This window comes from Zeugodacus cucurbitae, chromosome 2 (assembly GCF_028554725.1).
Source record: "Zeugodacus cucurbitae isolate PBARC_wt_2022May chromosome 2, idZeuCucr1.2, whole genome shotgun sequence".
NCBI lineage: Eukaryota > Metazoa > Arthropoda > Insecta > Diptera > Tephritidae > Zeugodacus > Zeugodacus cucurbitae.
The window spans coordinates 53,614,250-53,628,747 of NC_071667.1; the positions used below are offsets into that span (position 1 = coordinate 53,614,250).

The following is a 14,498-nucleotide window of genomic DNA, read 5'->3' on the forward strand; positions in this document are numbered from 1 at the left end:
CAACCACAGATCGCATTACTAGGCATGTTATTCTATTTTTCTCCCACATACATTTTAATTAAGCTCAATAACAATTCTGAAAGGACCAGAGTGGGACATAACAACATTTAGTGGAGACTAAGAGAAAGCCATTAGAAATGATTTTCACTTCCTGTAAAAGCTCTTGGTGCTCGTGTACTTTGCTATTACCGGCGATGGCGGATATACCAAATTGCTATTACGGTAAAAGAAGATCAAACGGCACAAAGCAAAAGCAAGGGACAGGAAAACAATAACAACAACAATAATAGAAAAGCGCTACACTTTTAGACTTCACGTATTTGCTTTGTATAGTTTTTGCCATTTTTTTATTTTTTCCCACATATCCGTATGTACAAATGCATGTCAGTGTGTGTCTGTCTCAAATATTGACAATATGACTGGCAACAGCGCGTTGTTGCAACGCCGCTGAGGCGCTGAGTTGCTGACGGCACATTGATGATGTTGGCGACAATTTCGCTTGATGTCATCAACGTGTTGTTGTTGCTGTTGCTTTTACATTGCATAAAAGAGCAATTTGAAGTGCAACATCACATCGCAACGACAATGAGACAACAAGAACAAAAAACCGAACGTGCAACACGGTGTGTCGTCTAGAGTTGATGCTGTTATGTAAGTGGATTGGCGGCAACAACATACAACAGCAACAAAACTGACAGCGGAAAGCGAATAGAACCGTTGCTGTCGCTGACTAGATTACACATATGACTCGTTGTTGTTGCATTTGTTGTAGCCGCTATAGTTATGATTTAATTTTTGCAAAGTTGATTTTATCGGCTACGACGTGTGTGTGCGTGTGTGTGCGAACAGTTTCAATGCATAAAATTGTTGCAAGTTGTTGTTGTTTGTTGTCTGTTTTGTGAGCACGTTTTGGCGCTATCATTGTTGCCGGATGTGGCTGTGGTGGTTGTTATTGTTTTTATTGTTGCCATTTGTGCAGCACACACTCTCTCTTTGTGCCCAGGTGAATCTTATGCAAACAAATGTATTCTTCCATACATACATACATATTAGCTGTGGCTTGCCACACCACCGACCTCCCCTTTACCAATATCAATTACGTCACCGTTGCGTTGCGCCTGCGCACGTTGTATGCAGCTAAACAGGAAATGTGGCAACTATTAGTGGCATTTATTTATTCATTAAGTTCAGTTAGACACTAGAAGGAGCACTAATTGCTGCACTTAAGTGTGCAAACACATAGAAATATGCAAGCGTGCAACGCATACGCCAACATACAAACACACACACGCACACATACGCAGCGTAAATCAACTCTACTATGCATTGGAGTCGCGGCTCAACGCCATAAATGTACGTGCCGCACGTTCACGTGGCAATTATGCTTTGTTGCCACGCAGCTTTCGATCTTGCTGCAGCCCGCGGCCAGTTTTGATGGGCAGCCCACTAAGTGGGAGTGGCAGCGAATTAGTTCGCTTAAATTAGCTAAATTTATGATTTAGAACATCCTTTATGGGCATTCGTACCGTAAAAATGCGTGGATTTTATTGAAACGTTGCGGAAGGTTCATTATTTTCTAATTTCCTATGGTCATTTTCATTTTTCCGCTGAGTCTGAGTTTATCTGAGGGTTGTGGAAATATTGGAGAGTTTCGCTTTTAAGTTAGTAATATTATTATTTGGCGAGTACTAAAACCAAGTAACAGCTGAGGAATAAAGTATTAATACCAGTCAAATTGCATCTCAAAACTTACTACATAGATAATAGGAGTGATATAATATATATTTAGATACCTCTACTTTTTTATTCTCATTGTTGTTGTAGCGAAAATTTCTCATATTATTAATTTGTATAACAGATACAAAATCGAATTCGGTTCGGTTATATAGACTGTACAGTCTCTTCCTATCTTTTAGTCTCTTCTCAGAGATCTTAGGAACATGGAACTGATTCCAGTTTTTTTGCTTAGGTAATGTCCTTTGGATTGTTGTCTATATCTGGGTTTTGACTGGATACAAAACTAAACGTTTTTGTTATATAGACTCTACGGTGTTGGATTTAGCAAGCCTTTCTCAATTTCAGAGATTACTAAAATATTGTTTTTTTCTTTTTTAATCATACCTGCATTAATAATAAATAAGTTATGTGACTATGATGTACTTCTCTATAACTTCTAAGAGGACCAATTCATTATATTAGCCATGAAACGTGGTATCGCAGATAATATATTATATATCTTCTAATAACTCTAAATATACGCAATAATTATTCTTCAACCGAATGGGATTTAGGAAAATGGAAGGTATTTACTGATCAATCGATACCTAAAACTATCCTGATAATTCCCTCGAGATATTTTGCAAAAAAGTTATGTTATATCGATCCTTCTCTAATTTGAGATTGGTGTAGGTGGTAGACATGGAATACTCGTTTCCTGTATATATTATATTTAAGGGTAGATAACAAAACCCTCTAACTTATTAAGGTTTGCTCGTCAAAGTTCTGTTTCCAAAACAATGTATTGAATATCTACTATGCGTATGTGCTTATAGAACGCTCGATAATCTACTGATATGTTCTATATTTAAATTCCGGCTAAACAGAAAAATGTGTTGTTATAAAATACCAAACACAATTCTTTTGGAACATATTTCTAAAATTTTAAGTTTTTCCGGAAACATTATGTGATCTTTCAAGTTTCTTATTTAAGATCTGAGATAAAGCTTATTAGATAATACTAATATTAAGTTTAGTTTTTTTGGAATAAAGCAACGCAGCATAACATAAATAAATCTTATCACTTGCTTAAATCTCTTTACGCTTGTTTTCTACTTATGCAGTTATTGAAGACTGTGGTATATATTGAGGAATATTTTCAGCAGTGAACCAAATTTAGTTTTGATTGTATACTGGTTAAGAAATATTCATACACATGAGTTTATACGAGCATTTGAAAACAAATATATCTCATTCTTATTTGCATATTGAATGCTATGTAAATTAACATTTTTACTGCGAAAGAGACTTATTTGGAATATGTAATTTAGAGTTAAATTATCGTTTGTGCACCAAATAAATTTAAATTGCTTTTAAATACAGTATGCACACCAATACCATCATATTTGTATATATTTTAGCTGATTTTATGGCAAAAAATACAGTTTATTTGCAAAAAATTGCAATGTCAATAAATCCAGTTTTTTCAGCTTTGAGATGAGATCATGCCGGTATTGTAATTATGTATGTGATAAAGTGAGTATGAACTAATATTTTTTCCTTCTCAGCTTATAGTCAATGGAATATTGTATTACATTGCAAACAAATATTCATATTTTCGCACTTGTTGCTTTGTTGTATTTTTTACAAAATATACCAGGATTTATTAGCGAATCGAACAGACAACCGGTATACATTTATACATTAATGTAGCCCATTCAAATGCTGAGAAATGTGCAAGAGTTTTGATTAGAAAAATTTAATAATCTTAGTAAATATATTATAATTCTAAAATATATGGTAGGCGACACGGTTGCCGATTTAATTAATTCTGGATTTAATAGACATCTGTCGAGAACAATTATTAAAGTAATTTTATTGTCTGGAAGAGTCATAATGGATTAAAATATCTACGTTAAAGATTTGTAACCAGATGTAGAAGTGAATACAATACTTTTTAAAATATAATGAAATCATTCATTAATCCTCATTCTAGGATTAGGAAGCTGAAAATATATTTTTTCTCATATGAAGATTTATAATGTATCTAATTTGATTCTACGAGGAGGTCGCTTCACTTTATAGAGCAATTTGTTTTTACTAATATTTTGGTTTTGAATTTAAGTATGAGCATTAATTTCTCATTTCAAGTCCATAAAAACAAAATTCTACCGATTTTTTGATATCTTTTCGTATCTTTTCTATATAACGAATGGGTGTTTTTGAGCTCTTTTAATGTTGCTAAATTTTTGGTAATTTCAATAATTCATCCACCAACTAAAAAATCACTCTTTGTACGCCTAAAACTATGTGTGTTTGTAAAAAAATATTTATACTAATAGCAATAAAAAAATTCTACATAAGCTTAAAATTACTCACATATTTGCCAATAACACAATAACAATAAATTTTGCTGTAAAACAAAAAAAAAATAAAATAAAATAATAAAAAGGTACATAAATTTGACTTACCAATTTTTTCATGCTGATTTATGGCAACATTAATCTCTTAGTTGTTTGTTTGTAAAACATTTTTATCGCGCCACTTTGCTGCTAATATTTGGATAAATATGTTTTTTAAAACTTTAGTTTTTTTATGAAATACTATATTTTTTTTTGGTTTATTTATTTTTTATTTTGGTCACTAATTATCCAACACTGATTTAGGTTTGGTAATATTCATAAATTTATTTATTTATGGCTACATAATAATGATGTTTTCGTGTTTAAATGCACTTTTCATGTTTTAATATTTTAGTATTTTTTATGGTATTTCATGTTTTTTTAACTAATCGCTGACTTTTCCGGCTTGACTCGATTTTTTATACGCAAATATTTTTTAACTTAATTATTGTTATGTTCACAGAGTTATTTTATGCACCTGCAAAATAAGAGAATATTATTTTCACATTTTAATTAATATTTGATGCAGTTTTTTTGGCATTGTTCGTGTGGAACTGTATAGCTATTGTTTTAAATTTTTTCATCAAATTTGCATATTTTAATAAATTATTTATTTATGAGTCTCTCCTAATAAAATGTACGCTTCATGATCAATTATGAATTGTCAACAAAAAACGAAAATTTATTTTTTATAATTTTATTAACTTATTTTCGATAATAATATCAGTTATTACAAAAAAATTAATATATATAAATTAAATAATTTACACGTTTTTTTGCAAAAAAAAAAAATTCGTTTAATATTTTTATTGACTCCAGATTTTTTTAATGATTCCCACATAACTTTTTAAATGAATAATTCATAAATTGAAAATAATTTAATATAATTTGCACAATTTCATTAACCATTAATAACAAATTATTAAATGATTTACAATAAACTATGTAATTTTCCACTTTTTAATTTAATTTAATTTACAAAAAATGTGAAAATATTATTGAAACAGGGAAAACGTGTTTCAGATATTGCAAAATATATAAAAATTATGAATTATGTGATGTGATGAAGCATTCGGGGAGCGTCGTAATTCAATGCATGAAATGATATCATATTCGTGTAGAAAATTAATTCATTTATTATTAGCAGCTTAATCTTGCCATTGAATGAAATTTTTATTTAATTATAATTAATAATAATTCTTTATGAAATTGAAATTAAAAATTCACAGAAAACAAATTTTACTAAATGATATAAGAAATTCGAACTGAAATCATTATAAATTACCTAATATATTGTGAGTAAATTATTTAGTATAAATAAAGTTCATTTAAATTTATGTCACAACATTTGTTTCATTTCAATTAAAATTTTTTTTTAACATATTTCTTAAATGCGTAACTATTTTTATTCTTTTTCGTAAAATAAACAATTGTGAGAGTAAGTGCCTCAAATATATTTTTTTTTGAAAGCTCGATATTTATGTTTTATGTAATTATCTAATACAAATAAAATGATAAAACCTTAGAGTGCTGAATATGTTACGTAGTTTTATGTTTTGAAACAACCAATATAGGTTTTTCGATTAAAAAAAAAGTATTTCAGTTAACAAGGCAACAAAAAATTTAAAATACCATAATTACATTTTTTTAATTTTTGAGATATCATATTAAAATATTTATATAAAATATTATGTTTGCCAATTCAAACTCATCACACATTTTTTTAACTTATTTAATTAATATGTTTTTTATTTGTTGCTTTTAATCAATGGCGAAATTAATTGTTTATATGAAAAAAATATTTTTTTATATAAAAATAACATGTTTTGAATAAAAAAAATACGAGTTTTGAACAAAATATAATTATTTTAGTAATTAAACACAAAAACACTTCCAACATTTAGCACATAAATGAAAGAAAAATCAAAATATCAATATAATATTATTTTTTTTATTTTATTAACAAATATTTTAGCTCCAATAATTATTGGATTGATTATTGATCATAATCAATATAATCAATATCAAAGTTTACAAAACGTTAAAAATTCGAAACAGTAAAAAACTATTAAAGCAGTAAAATTATTTTTGAATTTTGAAACTAACTCCCGCACTAATGATCGTTTGTAAAATCACTAAAAATAAAATTCAAATTGAAAATAACAAAAATTCGTTTTAAAAATTGTTTAATTGTGATTTTAAGAAACGGATAAATATCAATTTTTTTCCTGAAACCGGTTGATAGCATATAAAATCTATAAATAACATTAATTAACAACACTAAATCACATTCATTAAACAGCATAAGAAATCAACAGTCACGTAATTCTCGCAATAAAAATGTAAACAAAATTCAAAATCAACACCCAACAACCCGCTAAAAGGTATAAAACAACAATTACACACGCACAACTCCACGGTTTCAAAGCAATTCAGTTTGTTTTTGTAATTGAAAGCAGCTAAGCATTTCAAAACTATATTTCCAGCGCATTTTTACGGCAATTCTAAGGCAAACACATAAAAGACTGTGAATCAAGTGCGGCAGCGCGGCACAAAAAAAGTACATATAAACACACCAGTAGCAACAACAACAGCACTTTAAACACTTATTGAGAATTATTAATGTAAACAATGAAGCAGAGGCATAAACTATTTTTGAATGTTAACTTCAACACGTTCTTCAAATTACATTATTTGCATTCAAGTATGTGTGTATGTATTACACAGTATTATTTCTGGTTTTCATTTTCCTCAAAACAACACTAGTCTGAGATTATTATCAGATTTTGTATTAAATTACCGTAAACAGCAGGGTTTTAGCACAAGAACAATACAAACTGCTCACAATGCACAAATGTATGTTTGTATTCGGACTTTTATTGCACTATTTTAGTAAAAAAATTTTAAAACACTTATGACTAAACACCACATACACATACACCGCCCACTCTATCACGGAAAACGGTACGTATTGAAGCTTATTGCACTTACAATATCGGCGCCATGCGATTGCAACTGTATCTGACAGACGTCAATCAATCACTGTGCGAGCACGCAACTCGGCACCCGGTTCATTAACGCATCCAACGCACTTGTAGCGGCCGCGACAGACAACTGCGACCGGTCGCCGGTAATGCGTGCGGCTGTTGCACCGCCGAATCTGCACTAAAATCGCACTGCACTTGCTGGAGGCGAACGTCACTACTGGTCGTTCACCAACGAATGCCGACCACAAGCGTACACAGACACACACGCGCACACACCGGAGTGTGGAGTCTATTCACCGTTGCTGTGCTTTGCAATCGGCAGAGCGGCGCTAAAGCAGAACACGACTATTTCACCGCTAACGAACCGTCGCGCGCGAGACACAAACTGCAACTGAAATTGTGGAGCCAATTCAAGTTGTGTTGAGCTGTAGCTCCCAAAGCATGGCAGCGTAGCCGGCAGTGGAGCTGTGGTGTGAAGTGGTGGCGCTCAAGTGGCGAGTAAATTTAACTCTCCACACTTGATTCGCATGTGGGTTGCGCGCTTTTGGAGAGTTTGGTGTGTTTGCTGTTGTGTTGTTGTGGTTGACAAGTTAACGGTTTTGTTTAGAAACATTTGAAGGTGCTGAGGATGAGCACAGTTGTTTTGGATTATATTTGAAAAATCTCTTAAGAATTGAAAATTCTTGATCTCATTCTTCTATTTCTTATACTTAACCAATAAGCCAATGTGATGAGATAAGTTCTAAGAATGTGGGAGTTCATGAAACAATCTGGACTGTAAGATAAAAATTGGGTGTATGGGTTCAAACCCTATACAGATTTCATCAATTCCAAAGCACGCTGTTATACTAAGGAAGGCCAAAATACTCATATGTATGAAATACAGTAAGAAAAATGAAAAACATGAGCCATGGATGACCGTTGCAACATCTAAAAAACTTTTTGTGCGAAGTCTTAATTGAATAGATTCAGACATGTTTGGGTTACCTCCGATCCGAAATAACATTAAATAGGAAGTAGGAATGGTCGTCGGCCAATCTCACTCTTAGAATTTTTAATAGCGTACTAAGATCACTACAAGAAAATTTAAATCATGAGCCCGTGCTTCTAACATGTGAATAAACAATGATAGAAAAATGTTGCTAGCAACATGTTGCCAATGTTATAACCATATTTATTATTGAAAGCGAATATCTAACTTATCGATATAATTAAATCAAATTATTTTTTTTTTATTTTGGATAGCGATATATATACGTATATATATATCTATATATCTATATATAATGGGACTTGTCGCATGATGTAAATAATGTGATGTGGGTGATGTGACGTTCAGCTAATCAGATATGTTGCAATTTGATGCATAAAATTAAGAATATCTCTACTGAATATGTTTTAATCTGATTAATTTCTCCAGCTGTGTATGTTTCGGTATTTTGAAGTTTTATTTATTATGTGATGTGATATCATGTGAAGTATGTCGATGTGACTTAACATCACATCATATGATGTGCCATCAGGTGATGTGATTTATTTGATTTCATGAAATGTGAAAACATGTTATGTAACGAATTTATCGATGGGTAGCCTTATTAGCCAACATTTGATCACCATTTGCTTATAAATTTTGCCAGAAAATATCGCATGATATTAAACTGTCACATAATTTATTACATACTAATAACCTACATATTAGTAAAGCTTTCCTCATTTATTGTTTACTTAATTTCTAAGCTAATTTTAAATTTTGTGAATAAAGCTAAAAGTTTAGTAGTATTGACATTTTTGTATACATATAAGTTAATTCACCGATGTTGAAAACAGGATAACAGAACTTCCGGTTTCAGTTATTCGATTTTCTACCAACATCGCTCTCCTGGATGAAAGTGTACAGCGAAAAAGCGAATTTGCCAATCTGAAAAGTACAAACGATCCAATTAACTAGTGAGGCATTTCTTCAAGATGCACCAAATTTCAGGAAACCCACCGCAACACTTGTCTCCAGCTTAACGACGAAAAGCTTCAAGCACCAAAATCGCATGGGTTTTTGAGTGCGTTGTAGAAAAAACAGAATTGCCCGGCGAAAACGACGATCCCGATCCACCCAGTTGCAGTGAAAAATCGCGTCGGGCAAACGCTCGCAATCGGCAATCAGTTGAGAGGCAGACGAGCAGCAGGGAAAAATTTGCAGCAGCTGACAAGAGAAAAATGCGAACGAAATAATATTTTCCGGATACTCAACATTGCCAAACCAAGTCAGTAGCGTGGTGGCGGTGGTAGCGAATTGGGTGAAGAGAGTAACTGAAATCACAGGCGCCACAATATTTGCTATGCTGCGAAGAAGAAGAAGGAGGAGAGAAAGAGATTATCTCGGAAAATTTCATGAAGAATCCAAAGGTTACATACCTCACGATTTGCACGTGGGTGCGTATGCATGCCAAAAGCTCTGCGTAATGCTCGTCGGCACTCAGCGCACCATCGCGCCCCAAACGACTTACACGCGTCACCAGCAGTTGCACATGTGTGCGTATGATATTGAGAAATATCAGCGGATAGGTGTCACCGCCCAGCTGATAGGATAACAAAATGAACATGACAAACGTATCCCACAACACGATCGTCCAGTATTCCCAAGCGGCGCGCTGCCCATCCAAGAAGGGCACCCAAGCAGCCAGCGGAGCGCGTTTCTGCAGCAAACCCAACGCAATAGTCGACAGCTCGAAGCTGTAGTAGGGTAAACAGAATATCAAAACGATTTTCCGACAACGTCGTACGCATTCGCGTATTTTCGCCAAATCTTCGCATTGCGTATAATTCACATCCAGTTGATCGAGAATTTTAAACGCCTGCCGCAGACGTTTCATGTACCATGTGATAACGAGAATTTTTATAGGGATGCCCGTCACTTGAACTGCATTTTGTATGGCAGCCAATAATTGGTTATTGTTTAGCACGTGCCACAACTTTATGTAGCCTATGTGAAATGAGAGCGGACTGAAGAGACAGCAAATGAAGTTCACCGTCAGCGAATAGCTGTAATAAAGCCAATAATATTGGCGCGACTGCTGCTCCGACGGATTTATGCCGACGAAAGTGAAAATCTTGAAGAGATATGTGAGTGCGTCACGCGATTTGTAAATGCACGCACCGCCAACGCGTATTAAGTTCGGCATAGTAAGAGCGAATAAACAACTAAGTTAACTAAGTTTTTGCGTTTGCTGTGAAACAGTTGGCCCTCTAACCTTAAACTGAAGTAAGTTTCCACTATAACGGCACTTTTATATGGTCTAGCATATGCAGTAAGTGCGTATGAACTAAGTTTTTTAATTAAAAATCGGTGATATTGAAAACTGAAGGTCACTTAAAACGCCAATAATTTAACCCTTTCGTCGCCAACGATATCATAATGTAACAGTGTGTGTTGCTAAGATACGAGTTGTGGGTGTATTATCTGTACCCGAATCCAGGACCAGAACTCGGTCTATATCAGTAACTCTAATATAAATAATGCCTTAAAAGGTGTTTCTACTTGACCCAAGGAACTACACAGGCAGATCCATCCAGCCAACTCAGCAAATAAAACTATGACAAGGCGAATATAACCAATTGGTTTTAAATATATATCATCTGTTCGGATATGAGTGCGATTATTTGGTAATAATTAAGGGTACCTCCCGAGACTAAATATTTGTTGAATGAAATCTCTGAGAGAGATTAAGCGTGCAGTTCTCACTTATTCAAACCTTAATTTTAATCTCTGAGGAGAGCAAATTGGTTTCATGAAGATCACTTTGAGAAGGAAAAATTAAATTTAGCCTTTGAGCTTTGAGCCTTTGAGCCTTTGAGCTTTCTTTCAACATCTGATTCATCACAATTTTAAAGAAAATCACCAATGTGTTAATGAATAACATTTCCCAAGTTTCAAAGTTTTGATTAATAAATCTTTCGAAGGAACAAATATTACTTGTACATATATACTATATATGTAACGACCAAAACTTTTTTAATATAACAGTAAAAGCAACTAATAAAGTGATTTAATTAAAAGTGTTTTGCTTTCACAATTGAAAAGTTTAAGACTTGAACTTGAAATATATTGCCTTCCCTTGTATATTTACGTGACACTTATACGCGAAATTTAAAAATCCCGTTATTTTATGAACACAACTAGTACACTTTGCAAGCCAAATGGAATAGCGAAAAGCTTCGGAACCTATTCTCAACTATAGGTTTTGACAGAATATGTAAGCTTAGGATTCCTGCTGTGAGCTAGTCTGTCACTTTTACAAATTATAAGATCTTACTAAAGATAGAATAAATACAAGACATTAACAGTAGATACAATAAAATATTATATTGGATTTAATAATTGTATGTATGTGATTGGCGTTGCAACCGTTTAGCCGGTTATAGCCGAATCGACGATAGTGCGCCACCTCTCTCTCTCCTTCGCAGTTCGGCGCCAGTTGGAGATCCCAAGTGTAACCAGGTCGCTCTCCACCTGGTCCCTCCAACGGAGTGGAGGCCTTCCCCTTCCTCGGCTTCCTCCGGCGGGTACTGCATCGAACACTTTCAGGGCTGGAGTGTTTTCGTCCATTCGGACAACATGACCTAGCCAGCGTAGCCGCTGTCTTTTTATTCGCTGAACTATGTCAATGTCGTCGTATAAATCGTACAGCTCATCGTTCCATCGTCTGCGGTATTCGCCGTTGCCAATGTTCTGAGGACCATAGATCTTGCGTAAAATTTTCCTCTCGAAAACTCCTAGTGTCGTCTCATCTGATGTTGACATCGTCCAAGCTTCTGCACCGTAAAGCAGGACGGGAATGATAAGCGACTTGTAGAGCTTGATTTTGGTTCGTCAAGAGAGGACTTTACTGTTCAATTGCCTACTCAGTCCAAAGTAACACCAGTTGGCAAGAGTTATTCTGCGCTGGATTTCGAGGCTGACATTGTTCGTGTTGTTGATGCTGGTTCCCAGGTATACGAACTTATCTACGACCTCGAAGTTATGACTGTCAACAGTGAGTGGGAGCCAAGACGCGAATGCGCCGACTGTTTGCTTGATGACAGGAGATATTTCGTCTTGTCCTCATTCACCTCCAGACCCATTCGCTTCGCCTCCTTATCCATGCGGGAAAAAGCAGAACAAACGGCGCGGTTCTTGCTTCCGATGATATCAATATCATCGGCGTACGACAGGAGCTGTACACTCTTGTAGAAGATTGTACCTTCTCTGTTTAGCTCTGCAGCTCTTATAATTTTTTCCAGCATCAGGTTAAAGAAGTCGCACGATAGTGAGTCACCTTGTCTGAAACCTCGTTTGGTATCGAACGGCTCGGAGATTTAATAATTAACTCTGTAATATTTTAATTTGCCAGTTTGTGGAAACCAGATTGTCCAAAAACCGTCCATGTCAAATGACATCTCATCTTGTAAGCACACTTATCTAGGGAGCTTAAGTAGACCAACGCATATAGCAGCCGTAGCTGAGAGTGTGCATGAACACCATGGAGAGTCGATCCTTCGCCATTTGCAACAACTCCAACTGACTTAATGAACGACTTGGCGCATTTTACGTCCAGATCTTAAATTTAAAGCGTTCTATGGGCTCTGGAAAAGTTCCAAGAAGATCCGACGTTTTCGAGCCAAATTCTGTTCAGCGATGAGGCCCATTTCTGGCACAATGGGTATGTAAACAAGCAAAATTTCCGCATTTGGGACGAAGAGCTTCAAGAGTTCATTCCGAAAAACCAACGGTTGGGTGTGGTTGGAGTGGAATCATCGGTTCATATTACTTAAAAAAATGATGGCGGTGACAACGTAACCGTCAATGGCGCCCATTATCGCGCTATTATTTCACGGTTGGCATCCAAGATCGTGTGATATCACACCGTTAGACTTCTTCCTGTAAGGATAAGTAAAATGTAAAGTGTATGCGGAGCAGCCGAACTGCTTAAAAGAGTCACTGAAAATTGGACTCAACTAATGGACTATCATTGTCCAGCTTTTGCCAGACTGAGGTTGAAACACCTCGGAAAGCCCTTTTTCGGCGATCCTAGCGAATTGGTTAGAATCGATATTAGCCGTCTTAAGAAATTTGTAGCGGATTCCAAGCGTTTTGCTGAATCCTAAAGGTCTTTGATCCACAGGGAGTTTTATTATTACCACAATGGACAGCGCCAAGGCTGTCTAAGTGAGATCTTCTGTTTTTACAGAGATCTGCCTACAAACCTAACCTAACCTAACCTAATGGACCATCTGAACGATAATAAACATTCCGTATTAAATTTGAATTTTCAGTGTTTTTATCTCTAAAAAGTAGGGAACCTCGAAATGGGCGACCCTTTAAATATTTTCAATATTGGTGTCCATCCGAACTTAGTTTCTTAACGTATTACTTGAATACCATTTATGTATAGATATATTCCAAACCACCGTTCGTAGCTGTTAGTATTAAAACCCAAAATACAATTTCTTGTTATCGAATTGCCGCAGTTTCACCAAAATCATTTTCAATTTCCGAAAATTAAAAACAACTAAAACGCAATCTAAGAACCATTCTCCGCCACTTATCCAGCACAAGCGAATTTAATTGTCATTTTCTAATTTTAATAATTTTATGTGAATATTTGTGCGTACACAGCTGAAAAGCATAACCACACACCGCAGGCAATTTCACAGTGCAGTAAATTTCTAAGAAGCTCAATTGCGATAATTTCCAACTCCATAAGCGCTTTGAAAGTGGAGAGAATAGAACAGAACAAAACAATGCCAAGTGAATGGTACAGGTGAAATAGTTGAGCGCGTGCCATTAAAGCTGCATTAAAATCAAACACACCAATCTGTGACAGACAACAATCGGCCATGCAGAGGCAGAGTTGGCACTGGAGACGGAGTCAGAGCCAAAGTGCGAAGGTGAAGACGAAGGCAAAGTCTAAGAGGAAGACGACGCCGAAGACGATAGCAAATGCAAATGTCCAGTGTGCAATCATGCCGCGCAAGCGCCACAGCAACACCGGCATGCCCAGACCACACAGCAGGTGGAGGGGACGTATGGGACTGCTGAGCGAAGCAAGCCTGTTGTTGCGGAGTGTAGATTCTAGTGAAATTGCGAAATTCTCACCACAGCTAATCTTTGCATTGCATTTAAATTTTATTGTTTAAGCAAATTGTGTGACGATCAACGATGCGGCGGCGGCGATGGTGAAGTTGGTGGTGTGTGTGATTGCGCCAGGCAAATACTAAGAATGCTGAATGCGCATTGCCTGCAATGACCATAGTGCACGTGCTGCAGATGTTGTTTTTGTTGTTGTTGCTGTTTGCTTTTCATTTCCACGTCTCAGCCGCATTCGCATTTTATTGTTAATGCCAATGCAGCAAACGAAAA

General features: G+C 35.2%; 2 protein-coding genes across 9 annotated transcripts in view; both read right to left on the minus strand.

Moving 5' to 3' along the window:
- Positions 1–7,511, minus strand: part of LOC105213533 (band 4.1-like protein 4A) — a 209,642-nt gene extending 202,131 nt beyond the window's left edge. For 5 of the 8 annotated variants that reach the window (XM_054226145.1, XM_054226161.1, XM_054226174.1 and 2 more), the window contains exons 1-2: positions 7,052–7,510; positions 4,188–4,596 (exon numbers count right to left, since the gene is read on the minus strand). The gene's annotated coding sequence lies outside the window, so the exon portion shown is untranslated. Of the gene's footprint in view, positions 1–4,187; positions 4,597–6,918 lie in introns of all 8 variants that reach the window. The other 3 variants (XM_054226156.1, XM_011186422.3, XM_011186420.3) reach the window with 3 other exon arrangements.
- A 928-nt stretch (positions 7,512–8,439) lies between these two features.
- Positions 8,440–10,464, minus strand: LOC105213568 (odorant receptor 42b-like). The gene is made up of 3 exons (XM_011186484.3): positions 9,515–10,464; positions 9,096–9,441; positions 8,440–9,023 (listed from the first exon to the last, which is right to left on the minus strand). The coding sequence occupies exons 1-3, from the start codon at positions 10,279–10,281 to the stop codon at positions 8,952–8,954; spliced, it is 1,185 nt and encodes a 394-aa protein (XP_011184786.2). The 5' UTR covers positions 10,282–10,464; the 3' UTR covers positions 8,440–8,951.
- Positions 10,465–14,498: the final 4,034 nt, after the last annotated feature.